Raw genomic sequence first — 25113 nt, forward strand, 5'->3', positions numbered from 1 at the left:
GGTGCATGCATTGGGGCCAATATAAGGTCTGAAGTTCATGTGTTGGGACTAGTCTTGGGTGCATGCACAGGGGCCAATCTGAGACCTGAGGTGCATGTATTGGGGCCAATCTGAGGTTCATGTGTTGAGGCTAGCCTGGGGTGCATGCACTGGGGCCAATCTGAGACCTGAGGTGCATGTATTAGGGCCAATTTGAGATCTAAGGTGCAAGCACTGGGGCCAATCTGTGGTGCATGCATTGGCACCAACCTGAGGTCTGAGGGTCATATGTTGGGGCTAGTCTGGGGTACATGCACTGAGGCCAATCTTAGACCTGAAGTCTATGCATTGGGGCCAGTCCAAGGTAATGTGTTGGGGCTAATCTGAGACCAGAGGTGCATGTACTGGGGCCAATGCGAGGTCTGAGGTTCATGTGTTGGGGCCAATTTGAGGTCTAAGGTGCAAGCACTGGGGCCAACCTGAAGTCTGAGGGTCATGTGTTGGGGCTAGTCTGGGGTGCATGCACTGGGACCAATCTGAGTTCTAAGATGTGTGCACTTGGGCCAACCAGAGGCTTGAGGTGCATGCACTTGGGCCAATCCAAGGTTCCTGTGTTGGGGCCGGTTTGAGGTGCATGCGCTGAGTAGGGTTGCCACCTCATCCCTTTAAACCCGAACGCATACGAATTACACAGGTTCTGAGACTAATTTAATGCAGATGAGGCACCAAGTGAGTTTAATTACCACCTTAATCAGCCACAGAACCTGTGTAATCAATATGTGTTCGGGTTTAAAGGGATGAGGTGGCAACTCTAGCGCTGAGACTGATCTGAAGAGCATGCAATCTCAGGTGCATGCACTGGGGCCAATTTGAGGCCTGAAGTACATACATCTGGTGTGAGGTGCAGGCACTGGGGCCAATCTAAGGTCTGAATTGCATGAATTGGGGCCAATCTGAGACCTGAAGTGTATGCACTGGGGCTGATCTGATGTCTGAGACGCATACATTGGGGCCAAACTCAAGTCTGAAGTGCATGCATCAGGGGCCAATCTGGGGTCTGACATGCATACATTGGCACTGATATAAGGTGCATGCATTGGAGCCGATCTGAGGTATATACATTGGGTCTGATCTGTGACCTGCATGCATTGGGGTTGAGCATGTTTTGTGTGTGAACTATGTCATGCGTTTTTGCTCTGATACCGGTACTTCCAATATAATAAATGTTGACTTTAAATTGCCCTTAGCAGTAGTTGCATGCATTGGGGTCAGTCTGACATCTGAAATGCATATATGGGGGGTAATTTGAGGTCTGGAGGGCATGCATTTGGTCCAGTGTGAGGTCTGAAGTATGTACATTAGGTCTGATCTGATGTGTATGCATTGGAGCTGAACATGTTTTGCACGTAAACTAATTCATCCACTTTTGCTCTGATACGGTCCTTCCAATGACTCTTTATAGATAATTACTGACTTTACTTGCCCTTAGCAGTATAACGATTGGCACAAAAACTGAAAACAAACTAAGATGACATATTACTGTTATCTCTGATTACTGATGTAAACACATGCATACACGACACTACAAGGTCCCCATATTGTGGCCAATGTGTTTATTTCCTATAATCATCAGCTCCATCTAGTGACCAGAACACGATATTCTCCTAATTGAGGTAGTGCAATGAAATATTGCATTATGGCCACTAGATGGCACAGAGAAATAATCCTATGGAAGAGGCTTCTATCACAGCACAGCTGTCAGTCACGTGACTCCTCGCTTCCTGAGCAGTCATGTGACTCTTCCCCATCATGTCTGACAGGGAGCATGGCTCACGTGATCTGCGCTCCGCCCGTTTCTAGTTCACACTCACACGAAGGTCAGCGAATCGTATTCGCCGTGTGCCGTCCAACCTCCCCCCATCCCACAGAAGCCCTTACGGTCTATCACCGAGGCTATTCCTCTGCGAGGAGCCACCATCCGCCCGCCCACAGCGTTCCGGAGGCATCGGGAAAGCCGAGAAGCCGCTCTCAAGCCGGCCGCCATGTTTGGAAGCCGCGACGAAGTGCACGCTGGGAAGTGAAGTCCTGGGCATCGGCATCGTCAATGTGTGAGATCAGCTGACGGACTACATTACCCAGAACCGCACGCGGAAGTGGTGGGGCGGGGCGCTGCCAGTTTTGAGGGCGCTGATTTGCTGCTGTAAAGGGAGGCACGGATTAAAGGAGAAGCAGCAGTTAGGTAATGATGGGAGGAGAGGACAGGAGTGCGGGGTGATAATAGTATCTTTTTATTGTATCTATTAATGGAACTTTCATAGGGATTGTATGTCTGTATTCTCCAGGGTGGCCCTAAAGTTTGAGCTCCTTGGATATGTCCCCCCTCCTTTTTTTTTTGTTGCACTGTGTACCCCCTGCCTGTAGGGGGCTCCCTTTATAATAATGGACATCAGCGGATGCAATAATAACCCCCATCATTGGCGTCAGTGACCTCAATAATAACCCCCATCATTGGCGTCAGTGACCTCAATAATAACCCCCATCGTTGGCGTCAGTGACCTCAATAATAACCCCCATCATTGGCGTCAGTGACCTCAATAATAACCCCCATCATTGGCGTCAGTGACCTCAATAATAACCCCCATCATTGGCGTCAGTGACCACAATAATAACCCCCATCATTGGCGTCAGTGACCTCAATAATAACCCCCATCATTGGCGTCAGTGACCTCAATAATAACCCCCATCATTGGCGTCAGTGACCTCAATAATAACCCCCATCATTGGCGTCAGTGACCTCAATAATAACCCCCATCATTGGCATCAGTGACCTCAATAATAACCCCCATCATTGGCATCAGTGACCTCAATAATAACCCCCATCATTGGCATCAGTGACCTCAATAATAACCCCCATCATTGGCTCCAGTGACCACAATAATAACCCCCATCGTTGGCTCCAGTGACCGCAATAATAACCCCCATCATTGGTGTCAGTGACCACAATAATAACCCCCATCGTTGGTGCTAGCACCCATCATTGGTGTCAGTGACTGCAATAATAACCCCCATCATTGGTGCCAGTGTCTGCAATAATAATCCCCATCATTGGTGCCAGTGACTGCAATAATAACCCCCATCATTGGTGCAAGTGACTGCAATAATAACCCCCATCATTGGTGCAAGTGACTGCAATAATAACCCCCATCATTGGTGCAAGTGACTGCAATAATAACCCCCATCATTGGTGCCAGTGACTGCAATAATAACCCCATCATTGATGTCAGTGACTGCAATAATAACCCCCATCATTGGTGTCAGTGACTGCAATAATAACCCCCATCATTGGTGTCAGTGACTGCAATAATAACCCCCATCATTGGTGCCAGTTACTGCAATAATAACCCCCAACATTGGTGTCAGTGATTGGAATAATAATCCACTTCATTGGTGCCAGAGACTTCAATAATAACCCCCATCATTGGCGCCAGCGACTGCAATAATAACCCCCAACATGGGTGTCAGTGATTGGAATAATAACCCACCTCATTGGCGCCAGCGACTGCAATAATAACCCACCTCATTGGCGCCAGCGACTGCAATAATAACCCCCATCATTGGCGACAGCAATAATAACCCCCATTATTGGTGCCAGTGACAGCAATAATAACCCCCTTTATTGGTGTCATTGACAGCAATAATAACCCCTACATTGGTGTCAGTGATTGCAATAATAACCCCCATCATCGGCACCAGCGAATTGCAATAATAACCCCCAACATTGGTGTTAGTGATTGCAATATAACCCTCATCATTGGCGCCAGTGACCGCAATAACCACCCCCATCATTGGTGCCAGTGATTGGAATAATAACCCTCATCATTGGTGCCAGTGATAGCAATAATAACCCCCATCATTGGTGCCAGTGATATCAATAATAACCCCCAACATTGGTGTCAGTGATTGGAATAATAACCCACCTCATTGGCGCCAGCGACAGCAATAATAACCCCCATCATTGGTGTCATTGACAGCAATAATAGCCCCCAACATTGGTGTCAGTGATTGCAATAATAACCCCCATCATCGGCATCAGCGACTGCAATAATAACCCCCAACATTGGTGTTAGTGATTGCAATAATAACCCCCATCATTGGTGCCAGTGATTGCAATAATAACCCCCATCATTGGTGAAAGTGATTGCAATAATAACCCCCATCATTGGTGCCAGCGACTGCAATAATAACCCCCATCATCGGTGTCAGTGATTGCAATAATAACCCCCATCATTGGTGTCAGTGACAGCAATAATAACCCCCATCATTGGTGTCAGTGACAGCAATTATAACCCCCATCATTGGTGTCAGTGACAGCAATAATAACCCCCATCATTGGTGTCAGTGACAGCAATAATAACCCCCATCATTGGTGTCAGTGACAGCAATAATAACCCCCATCATTGGTGTCAGTGACAGCAATAATAACCCCCATCATTGGTGTCAGTGACCGCAATAACCACCCCAATCATTGGTGCCAGTGATTGGAATAATAACCCCCATCATTGGTGCCAGTGATAGCAATAATAACCCCCATCATTGGTGCCAGTGACATCAATAATAACCCCCATCATTGGTGCCAGTGACATCAATAATAACCCCCATCATTGGTGCCAGTGACATCAATAATAACCCCCATCATTGGTGCCAGTGACATCAATAATAACCCCCATCATTGGTGCCAGTGACATCAATAATAACCCCCATCATTGGTGCCAGTGACATCAATAATAACCCCCATCATTGGTGCCAGTGACATCAATAATAACCCCCATCATTGGTGCCAGTGATAGCAATAATAACCCCCATCATTGGTGCCAGTGATAGCAATAATAACCCCCATCATTGGTGCCAGTGATTGCAATAATAACCCCCATCATTGGTGTCAGTGACAGCAATAATAACCCCCATCATCGGTGCCAGTGACTGCAATAATAACCCCCAACATTGGTGTCAGTGATTGCAATAATAACCCTCATCATTGGCGCCAGTGACCGCAATAATAATCCTCATCATTGGCACCAGTGTCCACAATAATAACACCCATCATTGGTGCCAGTGATAGCAATATTTGTAGCCACAGCGTGGATTGCACTCTGGTCATTCAATGTTTCTACTTTTCAGAGGGGTGAACCATGCCGCCAACAAAGAGGAAGCGGAGAGCCCCACCAGCCAAAGGTAAGACGTGAACCTCCGTCTATCTCGGGGGGTTGCTGAATTAGGTTTTTTGGGTGCCCCACCCCCATTTCCTTTTGGGTAATGGAATCACATGAACAACGCTAGATTACATCCATTCTGGTTGCAGATACGCACTCTTTGTTTTTATCCTTGTGATTTTGCATTTGGTGGTTTATGTTATCCTACTAATATTGCACTTAGTTGGAACCCCCTTGTGTTTCTTTTTGTGTTTCCAGAGATTCATTCCAGTCTCAGGTGGAGCTGCCTACTGAAGCAAAAATTATAATTTATGGATTTTTTTTGAACTTCATAATATAACACAAGTGGATCCGTACACCCCTGAACATTTATGGACTCCCCCCTGTTGGGATACAGGGGGGGAAATAATTATTTGATCTCCTGCAGATTTTGTAAGTTTGCCCACTTACAAAGAATTGAGGGGTCTATAATGTTTATCATAGGTGTATTTTAAATGATAAAGACAGAATATCAACCAAAAATCCAGAAAAAACACACATGATATAAATTGAGTTGAGTTGCAGTTCAGCAAAACACGACTTGGTATTTGGTGGAGAAACCCTTGTTGGCGAGCACAGAGGTAAGACGTTTCTTGTAGTTGGTGACCAGGGTTGCACACATCTCAGCACAGATTCTTTACAGATCTTCCGTGACGTGGCTATAGCAGGGCTCAGAATGGGAGATCGCTGCGTGACAGGTCAGCAGGGCTGGAGTGGGGGAGGTTGAGAAGGGGCCCTGTGTAAGTTCACCTTACAGATTTTTTTTTGTAAAGGTGAACTTACACTTTAAGGTTTCTTGGCAACTCGATCTTTCAGCTCCCTCAATACATTTTCTCTAGGATTAAGGTCTGGAGACTGGCTAGGCCACTCCATGACTTTAATGTGGTCCTCTTGATCCACTCCTTTGTTGCCTTGGTGGATTGTCATGCTGGAAGACCCATCCATAACCCATTTCAGGGTTTTGGCTGAGGGAAGAAGGTTCCTAGGGATGGTGTTCTGGTCATAGTCAGCATTTTTCTTCCTTAAACACAGCGAGCCAAGGTAATGCCAAAGAGCTAAATTTTGGTGCCATCTGACCACAGCACTTTCTCACAATCCTTCTCTGAATCATTTAGATGTTCGTTGGCATGACTGTACTCGCCGTGTTTGGAGGAAGAAAAATGCTGATTATGACCCTAAGAACACCATCCCTACAGTCAAACATGGAGGTGGGAACATTATGCTTTGGGGCTGTTTCTCTGCTAAAGGTACAGGCCGACTTTGTCGCATTGAGGGGCCAAGGGACGGGGCCATGTATTGTAAAATCTTGGATGAGAACCTTCTTCCCTCAGCCAGAACACCAAAGATGGGTCATGGACGGGTCTTTCAGCGCGGCCAAGACAACTAAGGAGTGGCTCAAGAAGAAGCACATTAAGGTAATGGAGTAGCCAGTCTCCAGACCTTAATCCTATAGAAAATTAATGGAGGGGGCTGAAACTTCGCATTGCCAAGGGACAGCCAAGAAACCTTCAGGATTTAGAGAAGATCTGTAAAGAATAGCGGACCAAAATCCCTCCTGAGATGTGTGCAAACCTGGTCACCAATTACAAGAAATGTCTTACCTCTGTGCTTGCCAACAAGGGTTTCTCCACCAAGTACTAAGTCCATGTTTTTCTTGGGGATCAAATGCTTATTTTACTCACTGAACTGCAACTCAGTTTATAACATTTGTATCATGTGTTTTTTCTGGATTTTTGGTTGATATTCTGTGTCTATCGTTTAAAAAAAAGCGCGGGGGGGGGAGAGTAAGTGATTTTCCGTGGGCAATTTGTCAGGGCAATGGCTGGTGTTGGTGCTCCAATCTTCATGGCACCATGGTTGATATGGTGTCAGGATTACATTGTAATATAAAATGAAATAGTTCAATTCACCATAATGCAGAATCAGTGGGAGCCCCGAGCTTGTCACTTGCCATGTAGCCTGCCACCAGATGCGGAATGTCACTTGCCACATAGCCTGCCACCAGTTGTGGAATGTCACTTGCCATGTAGCCTGCCACCAGATGCGGAATGTCACTTGGCATTATTATAGACCCTCCATTTCTTTGTAAGTGGGCAAACATACAAAATCTGCAGGCGATCAAATAATTATTTTCCCCACTGTATATGTGGGCAGTGTCTCCATATCCCTTTCTTGCACCATAAGTACACTTGGGTTTTTTGCCACCTTTAGCAGGGTGCATGTGTCAGCTATAAGCTGCATAATTCTGCATTGTGTTCATTGAAGGTTGTCCAAAAAATCCTGCTTTTTATAAAGCCCCCTTTCTTCTGATAGATTCCAAGGAGCTGAATGACGAAAAGGAAGATTCAGGTGCAGAACAAAAGGTTAAAGGGCGGAGGAAGGTGGCAGCATCTGGGGGGTCCAGCTCCAATGAGAAGCAGAAAGAAGAATATCGTTATTGGCTGATGAAATCTGAGCCAGAGAGCCGAATGGAGAAAGGGATGGACATGAAGGTAGGTGGTGGAGGAAGGGCTTGTGGATGTGACTATATGTAAACCTATTAGAACTATTTATTGCGTATTAGCATTAAATAAGACCCCAACAATAACCGGCCATAAATGGCATCATTTCATTAAACTCAAATACCCTTTTTGCCTCATTTATCTTGCGGTCACCTGATGTAGTCCTACACTGCTTAGTGCTTGATAGTCAGCAGAGATTAGGTTCAGCATGTGACCAAGCTCCAAATGTTAAATGAAAGAACCTGTCCGCAGCAGCCCTTTAGAAATGCATTCTCTGCTCTGCTTGCCACAGAGTGGTACAGAACTTAGCTGCACAATTTGCTGTTGGGTTGCTTTGATTAAACTCTAGCTGGCCTGATTCTGGAACAGATTGCACAGCTTATGTCTACAACATCCAGTGGGCAGCAGGAAGGGGCATGCACCTGTAAAGGGATACTGGGTATGTGTTCTTTGATAAAATGCCTGGACTCCGAGCAGATCAGTTTCCTCCCAGGTGAAAACTGGAGCATGCGCAGAGTGGCGGCTCTGAAGATAGAGGACTGAATGTAATAGTAGAGTTGCAACTCTGAATAATAAAGCAGAGACAAAAGACCACCAGGTATTTATTATCTAAGAATATAACAATGAAATGTTGATTTTTACAGCCAATGGCAAAATTAAGTTCACTATACATAATAGATTTTACTTTACTAAATAAAGTTTACTTTATCTATTAAAGGGCTGAGTATAATGCAGACCATACACAGTGAAAATTTATTTTCTGAAACTACAGGTCGCAGGAAAGAAATTTTCACGATTCCTCCATCGCAGACAGTGCTGACAGGAGAATCAACAATTGTCTTCTCCGGACAGGGAGGCAGGGGCGGGCAAGGGAAGCACACAGTGGTTATTGCTAGCGGCTATAGCAGCTACTTAAGATAATCGCAATTGAATCCAGCAGGCTGGTTGTACCCAAGTTGATCGATCACCTTGGTACATTCAGCCTGCCCATTAATGGTTTGAATCTCAGCCTGTTCATCCAGAGATTTGAACCGTGTATGGCCGGCCTTAGACCACAGTGAAAGTTGGTTTTCTGCCATGCTAGGTGCCTATTATAAACAGACATAAAAAGCAGATCTACTCCTTGGCAGTTTCCTGATGGATATTTGTCGGGTTGTGTGGATGCAGCCAAAGTGTTTGCAGAAAATTGTCAGGGAAATAGTCAGATGCACCCTCTTCTTTCCTCTTCCTTTTTTTTTTTTTTCTGACATCACCTGAATTATATTTATGTTTCAATCCTAATATGCACAAGGGCTTAATATTTATTGCTTTTAAGAAGCTAGACTTTTACAAACCCCGAAACGCATTGTCTTTCTTTTGGCGAGCTTAAAACTCACTCGTGGGTGTCAATCTGTGTTCCCGAGATCTCATGTGGGAATTATCCTGGTGTCCGGTTCGGTCCCCTACAAGTATAATAAATGTATGTACATACAAAACAAAGTACAACAATGCTGCAATCAAACAATGTAGGAGGCTAGAAACACTTACATTTGTTGTATAATAAATCGTAAAAATGCCTAGGAATGGAGCTGGGGTGACGCATGATTCGTTTCAAAAGGCGCAGAAGCACCTGCATCAAGTATGCCCTGACACAAGGACCCACCCAAAAGGGGGCACCCGCCAGGTTGCCAATGGCAGCTGCATAGGAAGGAGCACATTTTGCAGAAAAAATCTGTAAGCAGAATGCCAACAAAATATATTTAGTATAGATTATATGTTAGTCGCATAGGCTAACATATAATAAAAAAGATGGCCAGTTAGAGTGAAAAGAAAGCGATTCAACTCTCATACAAGAGCCAATAAAGAAGAGCACAAGAGACGCCAGTAGGAAGTAGAGTGAGAGTGTTTATAACGTTTGGAGACCCCCCCCCCCCCCCAATCTATCTAGTGCTGGAATAACGGTATAGATCTGTTTGTTCTTCCATACTGGGTCATGACTGATACAACCTATTATTGTCTTTCAGTTTGGAATCGAAGATTTGAAGGCCCAACCTGATCAAACAGCGTGCTGGGACGGAGTGCGAAATTATCAGGTCAGAATCGGCATGTCAACATTGGGTCTTCTATTACAAATGCATGGGGGAGATGGGTGGATGAGCCAGTCAATATCTGCCTCCTATATAATTGTCTGTCCTAGAAAAGTGACCGATGGTCTTTTTTGATGTTGGTAACGCACACGTCTGACATGAGGCCTAATGGTCAATCACAAATAACAACACAATAGATCTTCCCCGAAAATTATGAGTGCGTCTCTAACAAATTGGTGTCTTGCCTAGGCTCGGAATTTCCTGAGACAAATGAAGGTCGGACAGGAAGCGTTTTTCTATCACAGTAACTGTAAGGAACCCGGTATCGCTGGGGTTGTGAAGGTGAGGATAAGAAATGACAGCGCTGTTTTGTTCTGATGACCGATGTACAAGGCCTTGTGTAATATCTGCATGAATGGGAAGGTAGAGGGGTTCCAACTGGCTATCGGAGAATAAAATGTCGGCTGTTGCAATTTTTTTATGTTGCGCAATATTTGTGCAGCCATTGATAAAACACAAATTTTCAGGAAAAAATAAATTAAAATGAATCTTGGGAAAAACAATATAAAACCCTTTTTTTTTTCTTTTTTTGGTAGAATATAAAAGATTATGTTGTATCGAGTAAATAGATACCAAAGATGTCAAGATTCAAAATTGTGTTTAACCACTTGCTTACTGGGCACTTAAACCCCCCTCAGTCCCAGACCAATTTTCAGCTTTCAGCGCTGATGCACTTTGAATGACAATTGCGCGGTCATACAACGCTGTACCCAAATGAAATTTTTATCATTTTTTTCCCACAAATAGAGCTTTCTTTTGGTGGTATTTAGTTACAGCTCGGAGTTTTATTTTTTGCTAAACAAACAAAAAAAGATGCAAAAAATAAAAAATAAAAAATCATGTTTTAATAGTTTGTTATAAAATTTTGCAAACGGGTCATTTTTCTCCTTCATTGAAGTGCGCTGATTAGGCGGCACTGATGGCTGCATTGGTGGGCACTGATGGCTGCATTGGTGGGCACTGATGGGCTGCATTGGTGGGCACTGATGGGCTGCATTGGTGGGCACTGATGGGCTGCATTGGTGGGCACTGATGGGCTGCATTGGTGGGCACTGATGGGCTGCATTGGTGGGCACTGATGGGCTGCATTGGTGGGCACTGATGGGCTGCATTGGTGGGCACTGATGGGCTGCATTGGTGGGCACTGATAGGCTGCACTGGTGGGCACTGATAGGCATAGTTAAGGCGGCACTAATAGGCACAGATAAGGCGGCACCGATGGGCACAGATAAGGCGGCACTGACGGGCAAAGATGGGCACAGATAAGATGGCATGGATGGGTGGCACGGATAAGTGGCACGGATGGGTGGCACGGATGGGCACTGATAGGTACCACTGATAGATGGGACTGATGGGCACTGATAGGTGGCACTGATAGGTGGCTCTGATAGGTGGCACTGCTGGGCACTGATGGGCGGCACTGCTGGGCACTGATGGGCGGCACTGATGGGCGGCACTGGGGTGCAGCACCTTTGAGGCACATTGTGGGCACATTGTGGGCACTGTTGGTGGCACTGCTGGATGGCACTGTGGGTGGCACTGTGGGTGGCACTATGGGCACTGCTGGGTGGCACTGCTGGGGGGCACTTACTTTTGCTTTTACTTTTTTTCAGGATGGCACTGCGGTGGGCAGGTGGGCACTGGCAGGGGGCAGGTGGTCAGCGGTATTGCTTGCCGTGATCGGGACTGATGTCCCGATCACGGCCGCCGGTGATCGGCTTTTTTTTTCTCTCCTCGCGCTGTCAGCGCGAGGAGGAATAATAGCCGATTACCGGCTCCGTTCTATCACATGATCAGCTGTCATTGGCTGACAGCTGATCACGTGATAAGGGGTCGGGATCGACCCCTTGCACGGATCGGTGATCAGGCGAGTCTCACGGACTCGCCGATCACAGAGCGCGCCGCGCGCGCCCGTCAGGGCGCGCGCAGGCCGCTCGTTCCCGGGACGACGTCAATAGACGTAGTCCCGGAAAAGTAGATCCGCGCTAATACCGTCATTTGGCAATAGCGCGGATCTCAAGTGGTTAAAAAAAATAAAAATTTTTAATAATAATAAAAAAAAATACGCTACCTAAAATGTTTTATTTTGTGATGCTTTAAAGCAGGGATATGCAATTAGCGGACCTCCAGCTGTTGCAGAACTACAATTCCCATGAGGCATAACAAGACTCTGACAGCCACAAGCATGACATCCAGAGTCAGAGGCATGATGGGACTTGTAGTTTTGCAACAGCTGGAGGTCCGCTAATTGAATATCCCTGCTTTAAAGTATATGGGAACCCTCACCTGTTTGTTTTTTTTTTGTTTTTTTTGTTTTTTTTCCCGTTTCACTATTCTCTACATATAGTAAGCACGTATGGATAAACACATACACACAAAATAACACATTTTATAATAGATACACGTTGGCACGTAATCTAGGAAGGGACTGTAGATCCTTTATTTGAGAAAGCGGACCCTTCTCGTATGCTCACTCTCACTTTTTTCAATTGTTTTTTTTTCTTTCCCCTTAACCACCCGCTATATGAAGTACACATTGATAAACACATAAAATAATACACTCATAATAGATACACAATATCACTTACATTTGGGGAAAGAATGTAGATCCTTCATCTGGAAGAGAGGATCTTTTCCGTTTGTTCACTTGAAACCTTCCCCTCCTGTTTTTTTTTTTTTTTCTCTCTTTTTTCCTTCTTCATGCCTTTTGCATGGTCTCTTCCCTGCCCCAAATATTTTTTGTATAATGTGTGGTTTGTTGTAAATGTAAATTTAAAAAAAAAAATAGAAATGAAAGGCAAAACATTTATGCATACATATAAAAAAAACATTATAAATCCCTCTTTTTTTTCACATTCGCTCTGTTGTCAGCTGCATAAGGAGCTCAGGCAGAGAGCTGGGGTAGGAGAAAAAGCAGCATGTTGGTTTTCCCAGTGAATGTCTGTGAGGAAAGGAGCGGGGGGGTTGGGTCCAGGGGCACGCAGGTCTGATCTTTGGAGTAGAGCAGGCTGAGTTCTCAGCACAGCCAGAAAACTGACCACGTGTGTGTGTGCGCGTATGCGCTCTCATGCCTAGTGTGGACAGTTTTTAATAGGATAAGTTGAGGGACTGACAGGAATGCCAGGGATTTCAGAGAAAGGAAGGAATACAAAGAGAACAGGATTTTTTTCCATACAAGTACATGGTACAGCAGGCACATATCAGGAATATGAAATGTTGGGTTTGCATATACTTTAAAAGCATTTACAGGTTATCAGTTTAGAGGAAATCGTGAATGATGGCCTTAGAATTATTACCCTCACTCCGAAGTTTCTGGCGATACCTCACATGTGTGGTGTGTTTGAGTTTGCATGAATGTCCAGGGGAACATACACACATATATAATATAAAATAAAAATAAATTATTAATAATAATAGCACTCCCTGCTTTTATTATTTTTTATGTTATATTGTGTGTGTGTGTGTGTATTATATATGTTACATATTATATTGTATTGGACATGTACTTATATTGTATATGTTACATTAATGTTACAGTTTTGGTTTTGTTTAACCTTTGTTGCTGTGCCAAGGAGGATAACATGGATGTGGTAGATTTATCAGACACCAAGCTTCTCCCATGCCCTCCAAATCAGCTAACCAAGCACAGATCATGTTTGATTAGCAGCTTTCCTGGCTGTAACAGCCAGAAATGGGAGCTCCGAAGCTGGAAGTGATGAAATATGCAGCCATGATACGTACAGCGGCCAGCAAGTGGTCTGAATGTCCGCTGCAATATCGCAGTCCTGCTATAAGTCACTGATCACCATCATTATTAGTATAAATAAATGAATAGATTCCAGTATATATCCCATAATGTGGGACTTGTAAGAATGTGGAAATTGTAGACGCTATAACTTTTGCACAAACCAATCAATATACAGGTATTGTTTTTGTTTTTTTTGTTTTTTTGTTTTACCAAAAATATGTAGCAGAATAAATGTCCTAAATTGATGAAGAAATTAGATTTATTTATTTTTTATTTATCGGTTGTTTTACAGCAGAAAGTCAAAAAAATTATTATTTCAAAATAAAAAACGCAGAGGTGATCAAATATTACCAAAAGAAAGCTCTATTTGTAGGAAAAAAAAAAGATATACATTTTGGGTACAGCGTCACACGACAGCGCAGTTTCAGTTAAAGTAGCTCAGTACCGTATCGCAAAAAATGGCCTGGTCATGAAGGGGGGGTAAATCTTCTCGGGGGCAAGTGGATAAAGAGACCTCTGAGTATATGTGGAGCCTCTTTTACATAAGCCTGCTTCGTATTGGTGTTGAGCTGAGACTAATAAGAAATGTTCTTCCTACCCATAGATTGTGAAGGAGGCATACACAGACCACACTCAGTTTGAGCCGAAGAATCCTCATTATGATGCTTCCAGTAGCCGGGAGAATCCCAAATGGTCCATGGTGAGTGCAGAGCCGAGGGACATCTTAATCACTTCCGAACGTCCTTCAATGTTGAAGGTTCAGATCTTGGTCATTGTGGCTGCTCCAGCTCGAGGGTTCTCCTTTAACCCCTGCAGAGCACCAGAATAGTGCCGGAAATTGTGTGTGGACGACTAGAAGGGCCCTCTATACACCCGGGGCCCCTGGATAATGCTGGTTAAAGCTTGTAGAAGGAGCTTTCATTTTCCTCTGACTGTCTTATGAGGCTTCATGACCAGGGCCGGACTGGCCTACCCAGAGATTTCCCGGTAGGCCGCCTGCCCTAGGGCCGCTTTTAGTTGCTTTTAATGCGGCTGCATTTGTGCTCTCTCCTATGGATCACACAGAGCTGGCTGGCTCTGTGTTCGGCGGCCGCTCTGTAACATGGCCCCGCCCCTTCAGACCTGCTCGTGTGATAGTAGAGAGAATCAACGCTCCGCCTATCACATGAGCCGGTCAGGGGGGGGGGCGGGACCGTGTTACAGAGCGGCCGCCGAACACAGAGCTAGCCAGCGCTGTGATCAAGAGGATGACATGCAGTCCATACAGCCCACCCTGTGTGCCTGGATAGGAGGGTCAGCAGGGGGCTGCATATAGAGGAGATGAGCTTTCTAGGGAAAGGAGGAGAATTAAGCATTGAGCGGCTGCATGGAGGAATATAGAAGGCTTTTTTTCCTCTATATGCAGCCCCCCTGCTGATCCTCCTATACAACTTCTTTTACTGCCCCCACCAGTTCACCTTGTGCTCCCTGCCCCCCACAGTTCTCTCCACCCCTGTTATTTCTGCCCCCGCCCCAACCTGCTCTCCAGTTCTCCCCATCCCTCTGTAGCCACCATCCCAGTGCTATCCACTCCCCCCAGTGCTCTTCACCCCCCTGTTCCCCCCCCCCCCCCCCTCAGTGCGCTCCACTCCTCCCAGTGGTCTTCTCCGCACGCAGTGCGCTCCACTCCCCCCTGTTCTTCCCCCCCCCCCAGTGCGCTTCACTCCCCCCAGTGCTCCCCTCTGTTCTCCCCCACTCCCCCCAGTGCTCCCCCCTGTTCTTTCCCCCCCCAGTGCTCTTCGCTCTCCCCCCCGTGCTCGCCACTCCCCCCAGTGCTCTCCGCCCTTGTTCCTTCCCCCCTTGTGCTCTCCCCCTCTGTTCCCCCCCCCCAGTGCTCTCCCCATCACTTTCCAGCCCCCACCCCAGTGCTCTCTACCCCCCCCCCCGTGCTCTCCACTCCTGTTCTTTTTGGCTCCCCACCTCTGTACTCTCCACTCCCCCCCTGCATTTTGCCCCCACCCATGTGCTCTCCAACCCTGCCAATGCTCTCCACCTCCCATAATGCTCTCCAGTCCCCCGTGATTTTCCCCCTGTTCTTTCTGGCCCCCACTGGTGCTCTCAAGCTCCCCCCCTACTCTTTGTACCCCCCCCTCAGTACTCTCCAGCCCCTGTGCTCTCCACCCCTGTTTTTATGCCCCCCCCCCAGGGCTCTTTGCCACCCCACACTCTTAGCCCCCTCAGTGCTCTCAGCCTACCATGCTCTCCACCACTGTTCTTTTTAGCCCAACAGTACTCTCAAGTCCCGTCCCCCCCCCCCCCCAGCGCTCTGCTCTCCACCCCTGGGATCTCCACTACACCCTGCTCTTTGCCCCCACCCATGTGTTCTCCAACCCCGCCAGTACTCTCTGCTCCCCCTTCTCTCCAGCTCCCACCCAGTGCTCTCCACTTCCCCAGGACAGGCCGGACAATAAGGACGGCTGAAGGTGCAGGTGGCCAGGGACCACTCCATCTCACAGCAAACAGATCCTCTGAAAGGAGCACCGTCCCCATCCAAAACGAGAACAGACCCTGCCTGCTGCTGCCCATCATGGATATCCTGCATGCATGCAAGGTACCGTACCAAGCAATAACGCACCTTCCCACAGACAGGGACATGGGGCACAGGAGGGGCTGCATTCATGGGCACAGTGAGGCTGCATTCATGGGCACAGTGAGGCTGCATTTGATGGGCACAGTGAGGCTGCAATAATGGGCACAGTGAGACTGCATTCACGGACAAAGTAGAGCTGCATTTGGTGGGCACCCACCCCCCTTACCTTTTAGTGTATTCTTTCTGTGTCCATGTTCTGAGTTACTTACCACTTTTAACTGGAATTTGTGTATATATATATATATATTACATTCTTCATTGAATGTGCTTTAAAATGTATGGTTTTCCCTTTCATGAACAAGAAAATAATGACTTTATGCTGTTGCGCTGGTATAATAATGCTATGGGGCTGGTATGAATTTTTTTTCCAGGGCTGGTTTTTATTCCCAGTCCAGCCCTGTTCATGACTCCTGATTCTCTGTATGGACAGTGCTGATCACATGCACCCTTCCATAAAGAAAAACGCTCTAGCAATACACACCAAACTGGGCATGTGCAGAGTGCCTCCAAGGCTCTTTACTATCAGGAGATGGATTGGGGACTGGTGAAAGAAGGGAGGGGGGGATCAGAGAAGACAGAATCAGGCAGCCTTTTTACACAATGCAGAGGATTAACCCTTTAGGTTCCACAGTGAGTATAACAAGCATGTTTTACTGCATATACAGACTGATTTTGCTCTTGTCGGTTTAGTAACACTTTAACCCGCTTGCCGCCGGTATACATCTGCATAATGGCAGCAGTGGGCAAATGAGCGTACCTGTATGTCCCCTTTAATTGGGGGGGCTAGTGGGCGTGCGTGTGCCGGCTGCGTACAGCGTGACCGTGCTTGCGGGTCCCACTCACTCTGTCTGCCGGTGTCCTTTGATTGTGTCACGGAGCCGCAGACCGGGGAGGGGGGGTGCCTATGTAAACAAGGCATTTCCCCATTCTATCTAGTGACATGACAGAGATCTACTGCTCCCTGTCATTAGAAGCAGTGATCTCTGTCATGTCAGTGGTAGCCCATCCCCCCCCCCCCCCCCCCACAGTTACTCCCTAGGACACACTTAACCTCTTCATCGCCCCTTAGTGTTTAACCCCTTCCCAGCCAGTGTCCTTTACACAGTAATCAGGGCATTTTTATAGCACTGATCGCTGTATAATTGTCAGTGGTCCCAAAAATAGTGTCAAAAGTGTCCAATGCGTCCACCATAATGTCACAGTCATGATAAAAGTCGCCGCCATTACTAATAAATTTTTTTATAAAAATGCCATAAAATTATCCCCGTAACGTAAATTTTGTTTTGGTGTAATGTCGCGTAAATTTTGTTTTGGTGTAATGTCGCACGGCTGTGCAATTGCCAGTTAAAGCGACGCAGTGCCGAATCTCAAAAAGTGCTCTGGTCAGGAAGGGCCAAAACCTCCTTGTTTTGACCATCCAAAAATTCATTGCATTTAAAGTGGTTGTAAACCTCAGACATGAAATGTAAACAAAGCATATCCCTCTATGGTGTGTACTTGTCTCAATCCAGAGCACTAAGTGTTATTTCTGTCTGCTGCTTCCTTCCTCTGCTATCAGCATGAGTCACTTCACTTCTGACAAGTTTTCCTGATGCCAAGAGAAAAATGGTGACAGGGGAGGGACCTCCAGCTGATTGACAGCCTCAGCTCTGTTCCTGTGTGCTGTGTGAAAGGGGGGGAGGGGGGCTTCCCTCCAATCAGCTCTCAGAGCTCTCCTCACTTAGCTATGCAGTGTGTAATTTTAGCTCTCCGCCCCCTTTTTTCTGAACCCTCAGACACCCTTTATAAATTCAGCACTTTGAATGGATGTAGAGAATAGAAGGCTGCAGATCAACAGGTACAACATATGTAGGAGGATTTGTCACTTATATCAAGTCTGTCCGGACTCAGGGTAGAACACCCAAAATATTGGCACCTCATCGCAAGTACATAGTTATGAAAATGGAGAGAAGAAAAGGGATTTTTATGGCGCTTACAAGTAATAATGAAAACGGCATACAGAGTTATAGTGATGTTTTGTTATTGATCCATTCGTTAAATGGTTCATGCAGTATATTTGTACATCATTTGAATGTGGTAATTGAGTATCAGCGAGTATCTATCTACAAATAAGAGAATTGATTGTGTTAAATGAGCGCTGCTTTTCAGTATAATAGTGGATGTTTAGGAGACCGTGAGGTTTTACGACATCTTACCTGTTTACTGGATATTTTTGTGTTTTATTTTAATAATGAAAACCAATGAAGTAAAAATAAAAAACAATTTTAATGAGAAAAGCTGGCACTGTATGTCGTTTTACAATGGAGCCTAACCCTCCTATGCCACTATTTCAGACTAAGCCCCAGTTGAAAATGAATGCAGCTTTGATATCTTGCTACTTCAGCATGATTTCAAAGCCGTTGGTCAGACAGTGCAATTTCATGTCTGGCTAGCCGATAACTGTGCGACTTCATGCACAGAAGTCAATGCCAGTCGCACGTGAAATCGCCAAAAATAGCGCAGGAAACTTTTTCAAAATCTAAGTCACACTGATTCGAACAGTTCCATAGGCACAAATAGTGTGCAACTTGTCATGCGACTTTAAACTGTCAGATCGCACCAGTGTAAACCGTAGGCTAAGCTTAGGTTCGCACTGACTGTGGGAATAAAATCGTGTGAGTTCAAGGGAACTCGCCTGATTTCATTCCCGCATGTCAGTCCCGACTTCCGGGGGGGGGGGGGGGATTTCAGAGACATCTGTGCGGGTTTCTGCACAGATGTCAATGGAAATCGCACCCCAAAATCGGCAAACGAAGTACAGGAACTACTTTTGGGAATCGGTGTGGCGCCGCACCGATTCGGACACTGCAATTTCCGACAATTTGGCGGGTGATTTGACATGTCAGATTGCATGCCAAATGGCATTAATGTGAACCAGGGCTTAAGGTGGGAGATACGTCTTTATTCCACAGCTGACTCTATTTTGTCCCCCCCAGGTGGACGTGCAGTTTGTACGGATGCTGAAACGTTACATCCCATTGGCGGAGCTGAAGCAGCTACATCAGAAGCACAAGACATCGGACGGCCCTCTGCGACACATGGCGCTCTTTACCAGAGCACGGCTGTCTGTACAGCCCCTCATACAAGGTGCAATGTGCTGCTAAGAGTATGGCTTTGGATCGGTTGTATCTAAATGTATACAGGCACTGAGCCTCATCTAATGAGAGGTGTTCAGAGTTGGTGAACTTGTGCTGCGCTCATGCTGGGTGCAGTAGCAGCTGCACTTTAATGCCAGTTCCAGCAACTGCCTATATTTTCTGAATTACTATTTAGATCATGGAAGTGAGGGGAGGTATGAACTCTGTATAAGCTTACATAATGCTAAGGATGAGATCGGGCGTGTTCACATACGGCATGTGCAGAGCCCGCCAGGAGGTCGGCACTGCACAGCGCTAATCACAGGCAGTGACTGTGACTGACTTTTAATAATCAGACACTCACCTGTCCCGCGCTCCAGCGATGCGGCCGCCTGAAGCCTTGCTCCTCTCCCCCCTCTTCCTGGTGCGGCAGCCGGCTGTGATAGCTTCACAGCCGGGGGGACACAGTGCGTATGCGCGAGGGCACGTTGCACTCTCCTAGTGGCCAGGCAATGTTTTGGGGCCTGTGACGTGTCCCAGAACATTACAGAGAGGGAGGGGCCGACTAGGGGGGAGAAGAGGAGTCACCTAGGTGGCCAAGCGACGGAAGGAGGGAGTGGGACAGGAGTTACCTGTCAAAACCAGGCACCCCCTCCCACCCTAAAAAAAAAAAAAATACATGCCAATTGTGGCATATAAGGGGGTGAGGAGTGCTTAAAGTGGAAGTTCCACTTTTGGGTGGATGATCTCTTCTGCTATATAAGCTTCCTCCTGCCTGTCGGCAGACCCTCTCTAGTAAAGACCCCCGCCCCCACATCCAAGGATGTAATGCCTAAGGGCGGAGCAAAGGCAGTGATGTCATTACGTCCACTGGTCCAGCTCGGATGAGCAAGCGGCTGGGGTGTGCTTGTTGATATCGCAATCCTTGATCTCCATATGTATGGAATTTCAAAGCCATATGTCGTCTCCCATGTGTGAGTGGTCAGTATTTTTGTTTTATGGTGAAAAAAAAACTGTGCAATTTTAAAAAGCACGCTGGTGGAGGCAGATCACTGGATTTGTAAGATTTTTGAACTGCACTGTTATTTTATTTGAGGTTTATTGGAATTGAATATTAATATTTATTTATTACACAAATTTGGTTGATTGTGTGTGTGTGTGTGTGTGTGTATATATATATATATGTATGTGTATGTGTATGTATGTGTGTGTGTGTGTGTGTATATATATATATATATATATATATATATATATATATATATATATATATATATATATATATATATATATATATATATATATATATATATATATATATATATATATATATATATATAATAGTTTTGAACACAAAATCCATTGTTTAAAGTTCAAAGTTTCATCAGTGTGGCACATTTCTCATTTTAATCTGCCTGTCAGTAGTAATGTACATTGAGCCCTGTGAACACGGCTCCAAGTACATTACAGCACCTGTCCGGTGCCATGGTGATGTGACTCCTATGGGCATGCACGGGAGTGACACAATCATGGCTTGGTCATTCAAGTGTCCGAAATGAGCGACCCCCTGGAGGGAAGACCGGGTGCAGATGGAGCGCCAAGCACTGGCAGAGCAGCGCTGGAGGTCTTCCTTTTGAAAGGTAAGTCTTTCATAGCATGTGCACTGACAAAAAATGTGTTTGTTTCCGTTTTTTTTTTTTTTTTTCTTTTTTCGAAATTTGAAGATTCGGGAAAACGAATTTTCGGAAATTCAAAAATGTTAAAATCTGAAAAAAAGAGAAAATCAGTAAAATTCTAAATAATAACTATTAAATTGTAAGTATTGGTATTTCCTTTCAAATTTGGCTGTTGGTGAACGTAACGAATACAAACGAAGTTACGAATTATCCGAAATAACAAATGCATGTAAACAAATGGAATGGAACAAATTAATAAATAATAAAAAGGTTTTATTATTATTGTTGTTTATTATTAGATTGATACGTTCCATTCGTTTAGATGCAGCATTCGTTATTTCAGATAATTTGTAACGTTGGATAAATTCGTACTCGTTACGTTCACTAACAGCCAAATTTGAAAGGAAATTCCAGTTCCTATAATTTAATATTTATTATTAGTTGTTATTTCAGATTTTTGGGTTTTCGAATTTTCAGATTTTCATTCTTATTCTTGGATTTTCAAATTTCCAAATTTTTCAATTTTTCAATGTATGAAATTTTCGAATATTCAAATTTCCGAATTTCGAATTTTTAGGAATTAACGAATTTTGTCAAGATTCATTAAGCGAATTTGTAGCTAAACAAATAGCACATGTCTAGTCTTTCATAATGTGCTTTAATAATGTGACAAACAAATTATAGCATAAAGCTACAGGAGCCCCAGTTTAAAAAAAATAAATAAAAAATGTTTACCACCGATTTTAAAGCGGAGTTTCAGCCTCCAAAAAATTTATTTTTTTACATTTTAGTACTTCATAAAAGATAGGAAAGAAGAAACAATAAATAATGATATAATATATATATATATATATATATAATCTCTATATCTATAAACGAGGGATGGTCTTTAGTTTTAAGACCAGCTTGTAAAAGTGGGTGGAACTCCGCTTAAATTAGCAATGATCACACATTACTGCCCCCAGCTCGGCCAGCAGTTGTTCAGTTTGTATCATGCTGCCACCTTGTGGATTCTGTGTGGAAATGCATAAAGAATTGACTCCTTCTCTGGGAGTGTTACTCTTACCTACGGTAAGCAGAAGGTGACGCAGCAAGGTCAGCAATAAAAGATTTTCATAGTGTTACAAAAAAGATGTAAATAAAGCCTCCACCTTTTTGTCTTCGCTCCTCCCAAATTCATTTTGGTGGAACTCTACTTTAAAGCTCAGCCTTGGGCTTTTTTTGCTCTGAAAGGTCACCCAAAGAAAAAAAAGGCTTTCTCCCTACAGCCATCCCTTTTCACCACAAAACAAATTAGTGGGTCTTCTTTGGACCTGCCAAATTCAAAAGACAACTTATGAAATGACATCAAAAGTTAAATGCTCTTTAAAGTGGAGGGCCACCCTGAAAAAAAAAAAAAAAAATGAAAAATGTAAAAAAAATCTAAAAAAAAAAAAAAAATGAAAAAAATATATATTTTTTACTTACCAGAAATGCCTGTTGCTAGGCACATAATCCTAATCTTTCTCTTCCTCCTCCGCGGAGATCTTCTTTCTTCTCTCCTCGGCGCGTTGTCTTCTGGGTAATGGTTCGCGCTGTGTTCTGGGAACTGTGTGTCCCAGAACACAGCGCGTCCCATTCACAAAGCGCTGCGCGACTCGCGCATGCGCAGTAGGAAACGGGCAGTGAAGCCGCAAGGCTCCACTGCCTGTTTCCCTTAGAAAGAATGGTGGCGCCGGGACCCAAGAGCCGAGGGACGGGTCGGCCTCGGGCGACCGACATCGCGGGCGCCCTGGACAGGTAAGTGTGCTTATTAAGTCAGCAGCTGCAGTGTTTGCAGTTGCTGACTTTTAATTATTTTTTTTTTTTTAACGGCCCTCCTCTTTAAATCAAAGTCAGTGTAATATATTGATGCCACCATCAATGCATGGAATTCTTCCATTTGTATTGATTCCTCTCATGCCTCCAACCTTTATACGGATAATGACACATACCGTATATACTCGAGTATAGGCCGACCCGAGTATAAGCCGAGGCCCCCAATTTACCCCCAAAAAACTGGGAAACCTATTGACTCGTGTATAAGCCGAGGGTGAGATATGCCTGTCCATCCCTGTGTGTGTCCGTCCATCCCTGTGTGTCCGTCCATCCCTGTGTGTGTCCATCCATCCATCCCTGTGTGTGTGTCCATCCATCCATCCCTGTGTGTGTGTCCATCCATCCATCCCTGTGTGTGTGTGCGTCCATCCATCCATCCATCCCTGTGTGTGTGTGTGTGTGTCCATCCATCCATCCCTGTGTGTGTGTGTGTGTGTGTCCATCCATCCATCCATCCCTGTGTGTGTGTGTGTGTCCATCCATCCGTGTGTGTGTGTGTGTGTGTGTCCATCCATCCATCCGTGTGTGTGTGTGTGTCCGTGCAGCCTTGTGTGTCCAGCCTACCTGTGTCCCGAGCCTCCGTGTCGTCCCGTCCCGAGCCTCCGTGTCGTCCCGTCCCGAGCCTCCGTGTCGTCCCGTCCCGAGCCTCCGTGTCGTCCCGTCCCGAGCCTCCGTGTCGTCCCGTCCCGAGCCTCCGTGTCGTCCCGTCCCGAGCCTCCGTGTCGTCCCGTCCCGAGCCTCCGTGTCGTCCCGTCCCGAGCCTCCGTGTCGTCCCGTCCCGAGCCTCCGTGTCGTCCCGAGCCTCTGTGTCGTCCCGTCCCGAGCCTCTGTGTCGTCCCGTCCCGAGCCTCTGTGTCGTCCCGTCCCGAGCCTCTGTGTCGTCCCGTCCCGAGCCTCTGTGTCGTCCCGTCCCGAGCCTCTGTGTCGTCCCGTCCCGAGCCTCTGTGTCGTCCCGTCCCGAGCCTCTGTGTCGTCCCGTCCCGAGCCTCTGTGTCGTCCCGTCCCGAGCCTCTGTGTCGTCCCGTCCCGAGCCTCTGTGTCGTCCCGTCCCGAGCCTCTGTGTCGTCCCGTCCCGAGCCTCTGTGTCGTCCCGTCCCGAGCCTCTGTGTCGTCCCGTCCCGAGCCTCCGTGTCGTCCCGTCCCGAGCCTCCGTGTCGTCCCGTCCCGAGCCTCCGTGTCGTCCCGTCCCGAGCCTCCGTGTCGTCCCATGCCAGGATCGCCGCTCTTCGTCGGCGCCCTGGCGGCCATTCCCCTGTTCAAAAGCCGCGCCTCCGCCTCCGCCTCCGCCTGTGATAGGCGGAACACTCAATTTCCCAGCAGTCAGTGTTCCGCCTATCACGGACATCGGCTCATCCGAGGATGAGCCGATGTCCGTGATAGGCGGAACACTGACTGCTGGGAAATTGAGTGTTCCGCCTATCACAGGCGGAGGCGGAGGCGGAGGTGCGGCTTTTGAAAGGTAGAATGGCCGCTGTCTGTCTGCTCGACACGCTGTTCGGGCAGTCAGACAGCGGTGACTCGAGTATAAGCCGAGGGGGGCACTTTCAGCCTCAAAAAAGAGGCTGAAAATCTCGGCTTATACTCGAGTATATACGGTAATTCTTTTTTTCTTTATCTTGCAGAAGAGTTTGACTTTGTGTTGAGCCTGGAAGACGAGAAGCTCTAGCAGAGGTTCAATGGAAACTCACATTCCTCTTCCATTTACTGAGAAGAACTATAAGCACTTGTTTTTGTACTATTAAATGCATTCCTTATATTTCAATGTGTTTGTCTGCAATTATTATAAAGTTGTTCTCCTGACACATCTCATTCCTTTAACCACCAGAAGATTTTACCCACTAGAGTGCATGTGATCAGCACAGGGCCAATCAACTCTATCCAGACAGAGGTTCAGGGGTCCTGCAGCCTCATAGGACAGTCAGAGGAGAATAAAAACTCCTTCTACAAGCTTTAAAATGCATTGCCCAGGGGCAGTCATACACCCCACACACACGCGCGGACGACAGACACACACACATGTACGCACGTAATCGCAGACGACAGACACACGCACATGAGCAAATGACAGGCACACACAGAAGATGCAGCCGAAACACACGTGCAGACGACGCAGACACACACACACAGGCGACGCAGAGGACACACGCGCAGACGACACACATGCAGATGACACACACACACAGGTTTCCGGTACTGTTCTGGTGCTTTGCAGGAGTTAAGTGTGAACCAGGGGCG

General features: G+C 46.1%; 2 protein-coding genes across 2 annotated transcripts in view; one reads left to right on the top strand and one right to left on the bottom strand.

The window, feature by feature from the left end:
• ACAD8 (acyl-CoA dehydrogenase family member 8) overlaps positions 1–2046 on the bottom strand; it is a 35691-nt gene extending 33645 nt beyond the window's left edge. Inside the window, exon 1 of the mRNA XM_077458002.1 lies at positions 1918–2046. Coding sequence (XP_077314128.1) covers positions 1918–2023 — 106 coding nt within the window. The 5' untranslated portion in view covers positions 2024–2046. The remainder of the gene's footprint in view (positions 1–1917) is intronic.
• A 28-nt stretch (positions 2047–2074) lies between these two features.
• THYN1 (thymocyte nuclear protein 1) lies at positions 2075–24634 on the top strand. The gene is made up of 8 exons (XM_077458003.1): positions 2075–2218; positions 5158–5211; positions 7542–7720; positions 9733–9801; positions 10045–10137; positions 14208–14303; positions 19208–19358; positions 24501–24634. The coding sequence occupies exons 2-8, from the start codon at positions 5169–5171 to the stop codon at positions 24542–24544; spliced, it is 675 nt and encodes a 224-aa protein (XP_077314129.1). The 5' UTR covers positions 2075–2218; positions 5158–5168; the 3' UTR covers positions 24545–24634.
• The last annotated feature ends 479 nt before the right edge of the window (positions 24635–25113 follow it).

The sequence above is a fragment of the Lithobates pipiens genome, unplaced genomic scaffold, assembly GCF_037356315.1.
Source record: "Lithobates pipiens isolate NorthernLeopardFrog02 unplaced genomic scaffold, aLitPip1_a1.2 Scaffold_27, whole genome shotgun sequence".
NCBI classification, from domain to species: Eukaryota; Metazoa; Chordata; class Amphibia; order Anura; family Ranidae; genus Lithobates; species Lithobates pipiens.